This window comes from Eumetopias jubatus, unplaced genomic scaffold (assembly GCF_037043125.1).
Source record: "Eumetopias jubatus isolate StellerSeaLion01/CBP00866 unplaced genomic scaffold, mEumJub1_p1.0 scaffold_4, whole genome shotgun sequence".
NCBI classification, from domain to species: domain Eukaryota; kingdom Metazoa; phylum Chordata; class Mammalia; order Carnivora; family Otariidae; genus Eumetopias; species Eumetopias jubatus.
The window spans coordinates 68,780,962-68,794,909 of NW_028274810.1; the positions used below are offsets into that span (position 1 = coordinate 68,780,962).

Below are 13,948 nucleotides of genomic sequence, written 5' to 3' on the forward strand. Positions count from 1 at the left end.
CTGGTTGCTGCCCACTTTCCATCAGCTTCTTTTTCACACCATTTAGTGGGAGGGCTAAGGAGGGGCCCAGTCTGGTTTTTAACTCTGTCTCCCCTAGCTAGTAATTGGCTGTATAACCTTGGGTAGGTTAACTAACTTCTCTGTCAGGGTCTTCTATTATAGAAGTTAAAAGACTATATGTATTATATATGGATATTTATAATATATATATATAACTTAGCTAACATTGCCGAGGTGCTTTCTGAGCCTAGGAGCCTGGAGAGATACAAAGAAGACTAAGACATTGGAAGTTGAAGTTGGGGTGTGGGTAGTGATGGAGGTAAACATGTAAGCATACAGTTGAAATGCGGTGTAATGAGTCCTGGAATGGGTGGGGGTATCTAGCCTCGCCTTTGAAGGTGGAACTCTCTTGGTGAGTCTGGGAAGACATCCTCTGCTATAATAGTTCCTCATCTATACACATCATCTAGAAACTGGTAACATGGCAAAGAACCAGAAAGTGACTAAAACCCTCTTTGTTTCTTGGCTTCATGTGTCCTCTGAGAGCACATCCTGAGCTGTACCAGCCTTGGCCCCCTGGGCCTGACTCAAGCATTGTTCTTAGAGGCCCTTCCTCGCATATTTTCTCCTGTCCACCTTGCCCAGGGACCCAGCTCAATGGCCTTTGTCCAGCTGGGGTGCTGGATCATCTACACCATAACATGCAGATTCAGAGGCAAGAGAGGCCAACAGGTCGGCAATGCTCAGTTTTAAAAGGTAGGCTCCCTGCCTGGAAATATCATTGCTGACTCCCCCAGGCATTGGGGTCCTGCAGGTGGTAGATGAGAAGAGGCAGAGAGCAGGAGCCTGGCCCCTTGAGCCCGATGGGGACCTCAGAGTGGTGAGCAGGCCCTCTAGCCGCGAGGAGTTGTAACGGTGCTCCTGGTGGAGGTCAGGGACCGAAGGAGAGAGGACAGCAGCAAAATAGGACAAGAAGATGTTTCCAAGACGTCCCTGGATGGCTCACTTCTTCATTTATGCCCTTATTAATTCATCTTTCATTCATTCCACAAATATACACAAGCTGGATTTAACAGGAAAGAGATCCTCTAGAGCATGGAGTCCTGGAGAGGTGAAAGAGCTTACCCAGCAAATGGACTGGTGCTGCTGATGAGGAGACGAGGCCAGACAGCATCGCAGGCCCATTCCCAGGCGGTCTCCTGACACCTGGTCCTGTGCGCCTCTCTCTGGGCCCTCACCTCCACAGCCTTCTTTAACCCTTGGACTTCACTGTCCAGATATGGGGGTGACTCCTCTACCCCCACTCCCCACAAAGCACATCTTCTCTGTGAAACAGAACTTTCTGTGATCGGAGCATGGGAAGTAGCCCTCTCTGATGAGCAGGAGCCCCACTCTCCCCCGAGGGTCTCTTCTCTCGGGGCCTCTGTGACAACATCAAACTTAAGTGAGGAAGCAAATGGCAAGGACAAAGCCCTGTGAGTGTAAAGCATATTGTATTTAGTAAATGCCAGTCTCTTTTTCCTTTTGTGCCCTCTTTTGCCCACCCTCTCCCAAGAAGTAAATGCCGAGGACCCAGAAAGCGTGTGGATATTCCAACTGATAAAGTAGAGATTTATCTGTGCCTATGTTCATTATTTTCATTCATTCAGCAATTATTCACTGAGGACATCCTTTGTGCCGGGACTGCGCTGGGTGCTAGGAACATGGAAACAAATAAGACGGCCCCGTTTTTAAACATTCACAAGCTAGAGCACCAGAGCAGTGTTTATTAAACTGAGGCTTGGTAGACTCAGAATTCCAACGGCTTCAGGGGAAGCACACTGTAAAAAGCCAGTTGCAAGGGGGAGCTTTGGCGTGCGAGAGAGACTCCAGGGTCCCTCTCGCTTTCTCCTAGGCTACATTCCTTATCCTTAGAGGTCAAAAACAAAAGCTTAGATGTTGTCCTCAGTGTTAGCACCAGTGCCTCTTAGATAGTTAAATTCATTTTGGTGTGACTCAAGTGATTTTCTTCTAGCTAAAGCTGGCAAGGGCTCTGTGAGGAGTATGGGGAGGAGAACGTAATCACTGCCTTCGAGATGCACTCACAATCCAGTGGGAAGCACAGACCTGCACACAGCACGACACCAGAGAGAACAAAACAAGGGCTGTCACTGCAGGAGGGAGGCATATACTGGTTTTGGATTTGGGATGCTCTTTCTCAGGGAGTGGAGGCAGAAATGATGAATCCTAACCCCAAAGAGGCATAGATAATGAGCATAATAACAGTAATTCACATGTGCATGACACTTGATGGGTTTGAAAGCACCTTGACATTTTTATGTCATTGGACTATTGTGATAGCCCTATCGCGAGGCCAGGTAAGGAAGATTATCCCCACTTGGCGCGAGGAGAAGCAGAAAGAAGAGCTCACATCCCTGTTGGCCAAATCATCACAAGTTGATTAAAATTTTTGAAGGGGAAAGCCGTTGTGGTCTGCAAATCTGTCTTGGCTCTTTAGAGCTCGGTTTCTATCACCTCTGTTCCCCTCTGGGCTCACGCCTTGTGTTCCGTCCAAGGTCCGTTAAAATACCAGCTTTGATCTTTAAAATCCTTTGCGGTCCGAGCTGGATTCTTTAAGCACAGGTCTCTGACAGTGCCTTTGAAAAGGCAGCTAATGTCGGCCAAGTGCCTCCTGCTGGCTTTCCCCTGTGCCGGAGGCAGCCTGGGCTTCGGCAACAGATATCGCTTGGGTTGGAATCTCAGCTGTCTGGGTCAGTACCTGTGCAACTTCAAGTAAATGACTGAGCCCTTCGCAGCCTCTGTTTTCTCCTCTGTAAGATGGGTATCTTTAATGCCTACATGGTGATTAAGGGCCTGCATGGGCCCTGAGATCAGAAGTACTGGGGTTTTGAACCCTGGCTTTCCCGTGATCTAATTTATGACCTTGAGCAAGTTACTTAACTTTCTGGGCCTTAGTTACCTCATCTGTGAAGCGAAGTCAATGACAGTACCCACCATTATAGTTCTTTTGAGGAGTAAATGAGCAGATGTGTGGGAAGACCTCTGTCCGGGGGCTGGCACGAAGTAAGTGCACAGTGGGCCCAGCATACTAAGGTAGAATCATTTGAGGATGCACGTGGGATGATGTTTGTCCAGTGCTTGGCATATCATAGACTCTCATTGTCCCGCCACAGAACACAGGTGTGGGTGTCTTGGCATATCTTAATCTTTGGTCAACTCCTAATATCTCTTTGGTTAAGTCCTCAGAAATCGTTCTTAAATAGGCCATTTTACAACTTCTCCTGGCCTTGAGCTCAAGTTCACTCGTCTGTAGTTTATAGAATTCCCCGCCCACCCGCTGTTCCTGGACAGAATTCTGTCTTCCCATCCCCAATCCTCAACCACTCCTTTTGAACCCCTCAATCCCTCAGCCGTTGCTCTCTATGGCTCAGTTTCCTGTTTGCCAGGGCTCTCCTGGGGCCTGAGGTGAACCTCTGGATGCTTTTCCATCTCCTGCAGCCTCAGTCCATTCTCACCAGTCAGCAGGAGTGCTCACGGAAGTTGGGCACCGAGGGAGGGCCACAGGCTGCGTTTGCGTAGCCCTGTCACAGAGGTGAGGCCCGGGAGGCCCCTGAGCTCCCAGCTACCTCCGTGAGTGGTGGCGCGGGGCCAAAACCACTGTGCCCTATGCCTCCTCAGCTCGGATGGCAGGAAAAGATGTAGCGGTGAGAACTGGAATTGTTTCTCTTAAAGATATGGGTGATCTTCTGCTGTGAGGGGCCTTTTGCACCACTGACGGAAAGGTTACCTACAGTTCCTCCTAGATGATTTTAAGAACAGATTTCAGAGTGGCAGGACTGTCCCGGGCCCTCCCTGGGTCCCTCTTTCTCCCTGGAGTTCATTTTTCTAGGGCAGCGGGGATAGGGCTGAGGGACAACTCCAGGCTGTCCCTTTGTAATCTGCTTGGGTAGCTTAGAACATGTAGGAGTTGCTGGGCCAGAACAGGAATGTACTTTCCCCCTAGGACAAGGCTTTGCCTGATGGTCGTTGGCTTTGGTGCGGCCAGGGGGCAGCCTTGTTCTCTGCTAGATTTGCCAGTCAGAGGAAATGGAGGTGGGGGAGGGCTCCTCACAGGCAAAGGCTGGCCTCTCTGAACACCTTGCTTTGGGCCTGACACTAGGTGCTTGTCATACATAAAACAGCCTCCGCAGCAGATAGGGTCACCAGCTGAGGCCCAGAGAGCAGGCTCAGAGAGATGAAGTATCTTTCCTGAGGCCACCCAACCAGGAGATGGTGGAACCAGGCTTCAAATTGAGGCCCGTCTCACTTTTCCATACACCAGGCAGGCTGATCCCACGGGCATCCAGCCCTGTGTTTCTGCAGTGGCTGTGTCTCCCCTGCCTTCATGATTAAACCTCCTTTATGTGCTACAGTGGATTCTGGGACTGCCTAACCTTTGAGTTATTGGATGGGATGTCACCTGCCTAATTTCAGAGCCTACCGTTTCTTCTTAGCCTTACCAACCTATATGATCTCAAGATGCCAACCAGAAAATTCCTGGAGTTTTTATAGAAATGATCTCTTTAAATAAGAACCCAATCCAACCTTCACCCCCATCTTCTAGGTGGGAAAACTGAGGACCAGAGAGGGAACAGAACGTGCCTAGGCCATGTGGAATCTGGACAGATTCATCCTCGTGAAGCCACAGAGGGTTAAGATGAATGGATGGAATGAGTCTGGTTGGCAGTTCAGCAGGGCCCAGAGTCTGGCCACACCCTCTGTTACTGTTCCAGGCAGCTGAGTTTGGTTGGAGGTGATTCTTAAAGTCCCAGCTCAGTCCCTAGTCCTGTAGGGAGTCCCAGAGTTCACTTGGTGCAGCCTCCTACACGGGACAGGAAGCCTTCTGTAGCCTCCTTGCCAAGTGATCATCCAACCTCCTGTAACATCCCTCTAGAGACAGAAAGCTCACTCACTGCCTTCCAGGGCAGCCCATTCCATTACTGGATGGCTCTGACAATAGGGAAACAGTTTTGTGCAGGAGCATTTATTAAACCTTTCCTTTGTTCCAGGCCCTACACTGGGCCCGGGGAAATCAGACAGCTAAGACCCTGGTACTGCCTTAAAGAGTCACGGTCTCAGCAGCCGACAGGGGGAATACAGTGTGAGCCTTGCTGTGCTCCAGAGCTCTCGGGGCATTGGGAGGGGATACAGAGGAAGGCTCCGTAGGTGACTGGGGCAGGGGTACTCTAGGTGGCTGGAGAAGGCCCCCAAGTGAGGAACTAGTTAGGTTTATCCAAATGCAGAGAAAGTGAACAGTATCTCAGGCAGCAGGACAGCCTGAACAAAGATTTGGAGTTATGAGAGAAGCTGGCTCTCTCAAGTAGTTTCTGGCTGGACTGCGTAGCGAAGAGTTAGCTAGGAGGGAATGCGTGTGTGGTGGGGTGGACTCGTGCTGTTCTGCACATTCCTGCCGTTTGGATGCTCCCTGGGCCCAGATGGTTGGGTGGGGAGGGGAGTGGAAGAACCACCGATGAAGAAGCAGCCCAGTTTGGACTGCCCACCAACTGGCAGAGGATAGGCTCAGAGCTGCCAGAGGTGAGATGAGCCCTGGGGACGCCCCCTCTTCTCCACTGCCCCCTGTGGAGTTCTTCAAGGACCCCCACCCCCCAAGGTCAGAGATGAGCTGAGAGTCCCACAGGGTGAGCAGGACTGTGAAATCTGAAACCTGCCCTTGGCTGAGCAGGCGTAGAGCAGTGGAAGGAGCAAGGCTTTGGAGTCGAACAGCCCAGAATCTGAGTCCTCACCACCTGTGTGACTTTGGACACATTATCTCTCTGAGCCTCTACAGAGATAATAAGATCTATTTCGCAGGACTTCCATGAGGATTTACTTCTTTCATTTAACACATGTTTAATGACTGGTGCTTGTCATACGTAAAACAGCCTCCGCAGTAGATAGGGTCACCTGTGTGCCAGAGACGTTGTACTGGGTGCTGGGGAGATAGCAGTGAACAAGACCACGGCTGCCCTTGGAGTTTCCACTCTAGCCAGGGGATGCGAAACAAATAATTACTTGACATCAGGGTGAAAAGTACTACAAAGATTTAAAAAAGAGAGATTTTGGTGTAAGGTATATAACAAAGAGGACATTCAGTAGGTGTTGCTCACCTCGGAGAGAAGCAAATATGTCATTTGAAATGGGCGCCTACAGTTCCTCAAAGTGGGGAAAATACCCTGACCCCCATGACTGGGGCCCTGGGCCCGCTCCTGCCCCCCCGCCCTTGCTGGGTTTTTGCCCCATGGAGAGGGGATGCTCGCAGGTCCATCCCAGCTCTGCTACCCTGTGCTTCGGACTCCTGAGGAGGGGACCCCACTGTGGGGGCATCCAGCTGAGCTGCAAGGACTTGCTCAATCTGGTGCCTCAGGCGATACCGGCTTGTCCTGCCTCTGCCCAGCAAAGCCTACTCCAGCCCTTGCTCACAGAAGGCATTGGGAAAATGGGGAAGGAGCGGGAGAAGGACCCAAAGAGCCGCTGCTTACTGTGATCCCATCCCCTGCCTGACCACCCCTCCACCTTCCCCAGACCTCATCACACATCAGTGCTCCAGCCAGAGCTCAGCTCTTCCCCGAAGCCTCCCAGGGTTGCCAGGTTGGTAGTGACCTCTCCCTCCCCAGACCCTTGCAGATCATCATGCTGCCCACTTCCTGGCTGGTCATGGAGCCTCGATTTTGTGCCATGTGCCTTCACTGTATGAGAGTAACTCCCCACCCCCATCCTCCACTCCCAATGAGCTCCTGCCCGTCGTTCCTCCAAACCCCAGCCCAGAAGTGTGCGACTGTCCTTCTGAAGCCTTCCTGGTCTCCTCCAGGTGGAGCATCCCCTCCTTTGCTTTTGTTCCCAAGTCTTTATCCTGACCCTTGTCAACCACATGGGGTGGGGATCTGTTGCCTGTCTTTTGTCACTGCTGGGCTGTGAACCACTGAGGGCCATCTAGCCCAGGACTGGCACTTAGTAGATGCTTAGTAGATTCCCACTGAAGAAATGAGACCAGATTTGTCCCCCACCCTCACTGGAAGCATAATGGGGCTAAGAAACAGACGCATAGTGACAATGGCAGGTGAAAGTGGCTGATGCCTTTTGAAAAACAATGATGGAGTCCACAGAGTGGGACCCGCCTGCCTGGCTCTGGGCCGTCTCCCCTGCCTCTTTCTAAGGCTCTTGTGTCCCTCCTTCATTGTTACCTAGCTATTCCCGTGCTCGGGTCTTTGTAAACAGTGGAATCCTCGTTCTTCTACCCAATCCAGTGTGCCTCTGTGCCACAGTGGAGGTTCTGAATGCATGTAAGAATTTTGACTTGATTCACTTTGCATTTAGGAAGAAACTAGAATTATACCTGTAGCAGAGAAACTTCCTATTCACTGACAGAAATGAATGGAATGATTTAGTACTTTTTAAGAAAAATCTCATATTATTAGCCTTTCTGTTTCAGCAGAAATCAGAAATGGCATTTCGTGTTTAAACAGAGACATGCATTTTGAAGACATGGATGACTTTTGAACCCCCTGGAAGTCACACAAGCATTAGCTTTTTTAGAAAGGTTTTCAGGAAGAACAGCATTAGTCTAATGTAAGCCAAACAAAAACAGAGTGATATAATTTCATTTATTCGTTGTGCCAACAAACATTTATTAAGCCCCTTACTCTGTGCCGTGATTCCCATTTTATGGAAGAGGCCCCTGGGGCTTCGAGAGGTAAAATAAATGACAGAACCTGTTCTTACACCGGGTTTTCTAATTAAATCCAGTGCTTGTCTATCAAATCACAGCTATGTGTATGCAGAGTAATGGAGTTTCTCGTGAAAGTCTCCACTTCTGCAGAACTGGGACAACTGTATTTTCTCGGGGTGGGGGGGCCCCAGTGCCTCGAGGGGCCTAGATCTTGGGATGTCGCAGCAATTGTGTGCTGAATGGGTTCCTGGATGACTGAATGAAAAGACAAGTACTACCTTTTATATTTTTTTAAAAGCTTCCTTTACCCAGCTCAGAGGTTTCTCTCCATGGAAGGTGTATTTTCCCCAAAATAAACCCAAAGTGGATCAAAAGGCCTTTTTTTTTTTTTTTAATTCCTACTCTTCCCACAACATGAAAAAAAGTTCCTTTCTTCCTTAAAATATCTGCACCAGATCTTACAATGCTGTCTCTTAGCGCGAGTGCTTATTATTGTGGCTAATTTGGTCACATGTGTTTGAAGGAGAACAATGCCTCAGAAATTTTTAAAAGCAAAACAGCAATCTGAGGCATTTGTTATAATGAGATGTAAATTGCCAACATCGGTAGTAGAGCCGACTAAAATTTGCAGTGAAATGTTTGTCTCCCCACTCCCTTAAATTAAAAGCACTAGAGGCCCTCCCTCTCCTCCCCCCAAAGAAATCACATGCTTTTTTATTCCTTTTCTTTCGGACTCTGTAATACTGAACACCCCGTTTTACCGCTGGAGTCCTTCCTTCGTCCATGTGCCGCTTCCTGAGCCTCCGTTTTGTGCCTGCCTCCGTGCTGGGTGCTTCCAGGGGCGTCACCAGCCTGCACGGTGGCTACGGGGAACCCCCATTTTGCAGGTAGGAAAAGCCGAGGCATGGAGAGGTGAGGTGACTAGTCTAAGGTCATGCAGCTGTGATTCACACCAGGTCCCCTGAGGAACCCCTCCCAAGATGCGCCTTTGACTGGGCTGCCCTCCTCGCTGAGGCTGAGGAGCCAGTGCTGAAGAAGTGGGGGGGTCGCAGAGAGCAGCCTCTGGGTGTTGAATGGTGCTGCAGGAGAATGGCAGGAAGCAGTTTGCCTCGAAAGCCAGAAGATCCCAATACAGTAGTCCCTGAGGAGACCAGCACGAGCCCAGGGGTCATGGGGCTGCCGCAGGGTGCCAGGACCTGCTATGCCTGCACCGAAGCTACCGAAGTCAGTGGTGGACTAAGACAGGGGCCAGGGATAACGTGTGTGTGAGGGAGGGGCGGTGCGGGGGTGCAGTGTGTCCTCAGTGCCCTCTCTGTGCCACACTCTGGAGTGTTCATTTCACATCTCTGGTCAACTCACTGAGTCTTCGGTCTTGCCACGTCTCTGGTGTGGCTCCTTCCTTCAGGTGAGGCAACAGGGTCAGAAAGGTTAACTAATTATTAATGTGGAAATTACCTGTTGAGGGTAGAATGTGAACCAGGCGCTCACTGTGCTAAGCCCTGGTCTCTGAAATAAAAAGACACAGCCCCTGCCTGCCCTCAGGCCTCACAGTCTAGTTGGGGAGACAAGCATAGAAACAGTTGAGTGCCTCTGATTCTTGTGCGGGGGGGGGGGGGGGGGGGCGGTCCACAGGCTGCGGGGCAGAGCTCCCCCTGCTGAGGAAGCTTACAGCTCACCCTAAACTATAAGTGGCAAATCCAGAATTTAAATTCCATTCTCTGCTTCAGATTCTAAGCCAAGGGGTGGAGAGAATGACCGCATCCTTTTGAAGGGATAGAGTAGCCTCATGGAGGAGGTGGCATTTGAGTCAGGCCTTGAGTGCCTGGTGGAGTTTGGCTGGGTGGACATCTGTGGGGCAGAGGGACCAGACAGCAGGAAGGGCACAAGCACGTTCCTTCCAGACTGGGCAGCTGGAAGGAAGGGTGTTTGGAGAGGGCCAGGCTGGCACTTTGGTGTGGAGTCTGACTGGGCGGGGGAGGGAGCAGCAGGGGCTGGAGCCCAAGAAGCAATGCTCAGCCCTCACTCCCGATGTCCCTTCAACCCTCACTCCCGATGTCCCTTATATGTCCCTCTGTAGCCCTCAGAATCATCTGTTCTGCCTAGCTGTTTCCGATTTCTGTTTGACAGCCCTAATTTCTACTTCATGGGCTGCCAGGAAGGTCACAAAAGTCTAAGAACAGCTCCCACCCACCCCAGCCTGCACCCCCAAACACCTCAACTCAGCAGCAGGGCTTTGTTTCAGGACCTTTGCCCCATCCTGTTAAAGTCCCCTCCTCCCCCACAACTCTCTCCCCTCCTGTCATGAAGAATTTATTGAGAACCTGCAATGTGCCAGGCACCGTTCTGGGTGCCAAGACTGCAAAAAGAATGAAATTTTACCCCCAAAGAGCTTCACAGTCTAATGTGGACAACAAACAGATTGGCAGATGATTGCAAACAATTTGCTGGAAGTATTTACAAAATAGAGGATTCCCGCCACCCCCTCCCCCCGCCCCCCCAGCGTAGTGATCAGGGCAAAGCCTCACAGAGGAGACACCTAAGCTCCATTCTTGGCATGCAGATGAGGTGGTATTATGCAAGGCGGAAACAGTAGCACATCCAAAGGCATAGAGGCCTGGGCCAGCACAGCATCAGGGGGCCCTGGGCAGAGGGGAGTATCAGGGGAGAGCAAGAAGTGAGCACCAGGAGTAGAGAGGGGGCTGCTTGTTCTGGGCCTTAAGGAGGCTGCAATATATGACCTCATTTTGAGCGTAGTTAGGAAGGAGGGTACTAAGCAAGGAAGGACACAGTCTTAAGGAGCTGTGTTTGGCAGCCATGGTGGAGATGGATGGGAGAGAACCGGACTGAAGTCAAAGCTGAACTGGAGTCCTTCTCTTGTCCAGCATCTTCTCATAGAAGGAAAAAGAGGCTTTAAAGGAAGGACACAATCTTGCCAAAGAGGACCCGTGAGCCAGTGGCGACAGGGACCTCATCCTCTCAGCCCAGCCCTTTTTCCTGTTGCTGAATGTCAGAGCAGGAAGGGACTTCAGATGCCAACTGGGCCATGCCCTTTAGGGGAAACTGAAGTAATTACCTCTTCCCTGATCTAAGAAAAGATCAAATGCTCCACTTGAGTTTGTATCTCAGAAATTCAACCTGAGATCTCACACAGAGAGAGGAGAAACTTTGGCATCTGCTTCTGAAACTGCAGAATTCTTCATTCATTGTTGTCATTCTTTTACTCATTTAGCAGACTTTCAGAGAACACCTACTCGGTGCCAGGTGCTGGGGACAAAGAGAAGAGCCCAGCCCTTGAATAGATCAGACAGTATAGGAGATGCCATCAGAACAATGATGATGCTGTCTGCCCTTCACTCTGCCAGCTTCTGCATCTACAGTTCACTCCCCAGTGGTCACGCAGTTAAAACACAGCAGAGCCAGGCACAGCGCCGAAACTTATGTCCCAAGATGAGCCATGCGTTTCCATCAGCACCGTTCTGCTCCCCGGTCATTTTGCCTTCTGCTTTGTGCAGGTCTCCTGCTTACGTCCTTGGAGACTGCTGAGATTCTGTCTTGCAGATGGCAGCAATTCAGGAATGATAGTCTTGTTCTGGGAAGCTGTGTCATGAGGAATTTTAGGAACAAAATCACCAATACCATCTCTACCACCAGCCAAAGTCTAGGATGTGGCAATTGAACATAGAATTGCAACTAGCTCGTTAGGGCTTTGATATATAAAGAGCTCTATACCAAGAGATCCACATGGTTAGGATAAGGGAAGGTTGGACCATGATATTCATCGGTTACTTAGGGTATAGGCATGGCCCCGGGGACCTGCAAGAGCAGTAGCTAAAGCCCTGAGCCCGGACAACCCCCAAAAGGTTTGAGGAGGGAGCATTTCCAGGGTGCCGAGCTCTCCGTTGGCCTTTGGAGTTGCTCTCCTGCAAAAGTTAATCCAGTCATTTAGCCTTATTTACTCATTTTCATTCTGTTTCTCTGCCCTTTGGTAATCAAGACACAATAGGTGATTTAAAAAATAGCCCATCATTTTTAAACGCTAATGGAGAAGAAAAAAATATTCCCCTTAGAAGCCTCCACCATTTATCCAGCTTCCTTTCACTGTTTAAACTGCACATAATTTGTGTTGATTGCATTAAAATAAAAATCAGGGTAGCTGCTAGATCAGGCAATCAGAAGCTTAATCTGTATTGTATTTTAATTTCTTGGTTGAAATGCTCCTGTCTAGTTACTTACTAGGTCTTAGGGAGAGGGAGACTTTTGGGTTTCTCCCCAGTGCTTCCCTAACCTCTGTTCTTTGGCTGTGGCCTGCTCCCCTGGAGGCTGCCGAGGTGGGCTTTTCCCAGCTACGCAATTTGCATATTACAGTGATGGCCACCACTGTCTCCACTGGGGTCTTACCAGGACCCCTCTTCTGAGCAGGCAGTTGAGTCCCCAGCATTTCCAGTCAGACAATGACACCCTCAAACACTGCTTCTCATTCCTACTTAGAGTCAAATTCATTCTTGTCTTCCAGTTTTCTTCCTTTTCCCTTGTGACGTTCATATCTCATATTATTTTCCAGCCTGGGTTTAAGTGTAGTCCAATGGACAAAATAAGCCAGCATATTTATTTTGTGCCACTATGTGCTGATAGATGCGTAGTTAAAAAATATTTGCCTTTTATTTTCCTTGGAGTTCTAGACAGATCTCTTTTCTTAACTGCCTAGGTCCCGCCATTGACTTGGAAAAAGTAAAGTCAGAATGTCTCGAGCCCGAGCCGGAGTTACGGAGCACTTTCAGTGAGGAAGCAAATACGTCGTCCTATTACCCCGCTCCTGCACCTGTCATGGACAAGTATATCCTAGACAATGGCAAGGTAGTGTTTCAAGCTCACTATCCATTCCCTGCAAGTGTTTGTTAGCTAGAGTAACGATGGAGAGTATGGTGGGAGCTTCCGGAGCCACAGCTTGGCCGGTTGGCCTCCTGGCCCCGGGCCTGAGTAACTATGTCCAGAATTCGTGTGTTGTAACTAGAGGAGCTGTTCTGGGACTTGTTCTTTTTCTCTCCCTCCCCCCGCCCCACACACACACCTTCTTAAATACTGGGCCAAAGCAACTGTAAAATGAAACTGATGTTGTAAAATAGCTTAGTAGTGAGAAAGTTTTTAAAAACATGGCAGTTTGATGAAACTTGTCCTACCCTCCTATTAAACCAGATATATAAAATTTGTAAGGTGTACTAGATATGAAATGTCTGATTGATAGATAACTCGATGTGTATGTTTTACTATTTACGAAGTATCTACATGTTCTAAGCCCTATGCTAGATGCTGAGGATAAGCTGGTAAATGAGACGTGCTCCTAGGATGTCCCGAAGCTGGTTCCAAGCTATATATTCAGCAGGTTAGCCCACAGTCCTAAGACAACATGTAACTCCTCAGATTTTCTCGTAAGACCCTTGGGAAAAAAATCGTGAAAGAAAACTTAAACACTATTAGTAGTTACATTGGTACCGGGTGAAAAATAATGGAATAGCTTTGGAAAGTCTTAAAGTCACGTGATATAGCAAGCAGGGCAGGGAGATAACTGTTCGGACATCCTTCTAACATCCAAATGGCTTCATCTTGGAAGAAGTATATTGGAGCCCTTTGTCTAGGCACTGGTCAAATTCAGTTTTAGTGTTTTGTTTCTGCCACCATGGCATACATTACAGATATCACCTCTCATTCTCCCCAAAGAATCATCTGTGTCAGTCTATTTTTCTTGCCTTGTGCTTCAAAAGGTCTCTGTTTATCCAGTATTGTTTCCCCAATGGGCTGATGAGAAAGAAAAGGTGGTTTTATTTGGGTTCATCCAGATACATCCCTGCAACTGGCCAGATTGAGGCAAAAAAGCAAATATTGTCAGCTGAGGAAATGCAATGTGTTAGTCTTGAGGGCTGTCTTGGATAGGCTGCTATTCCATCTCCTACTGAGCACTGCCTCCCCCGCAGAGGCAGAACTGATGCGCCAGGTCATCGGCCCATTCTGTCTTGACTTGCTCCAGCCCACAGGCTTTAAAAAGTCCGCTTTGCAGGGGACAGGTGGCATGACAGGGTGGATTTAGGCAGCCCGAAGCCTGAATGCGAAGCAGAGCTCTCTCTCTCTCTCTGTGCTTTCTGTGCGACCTTGCTTGGATGGGTCCTTTCCTTTTCTGGGCATCAGGGTCTCCATCTTCATGAGGTGGGATGGATTATTGCTCTCCATAGGCCTTTAATGACTCCAACT

The 13,948-nt window shown here is 49.4% G+C and overlaps 2 protein-coding genes across 2 annotated transcripts in view; both read left to right on the top strand.

The window, feature by feature from the left end:
- Nucleotides 1-13,948, top strand: part of AGBL4 (AGBL carboxypeptidase 4) — a 1,510,278-nt gene that overhangs the window by 1,296,582 nt on the left and 199,748 nt on the right. The gene's annotated exons all lie outside the window — the stretch shown is intronic.
- Nucleotides 1-13,948, top strand: part of BEND5 (BEN domain containing 5) — a 47,225-nt gene that overhangs the window by 21,067 nt on the left and 12,210 nt on the right. The window contains exon 4 of the mRNA XM_028106770.2: nucleotides 12,411-12,559. Within this exon, the coding sequence (XP_027962571.1) occupies nucleotides 12,411-12,559 (149 nt within the window). The remainder of the gene's footprint in view (nucleotides 1-12,410; nucleotides 12,560-13,948) is intronic.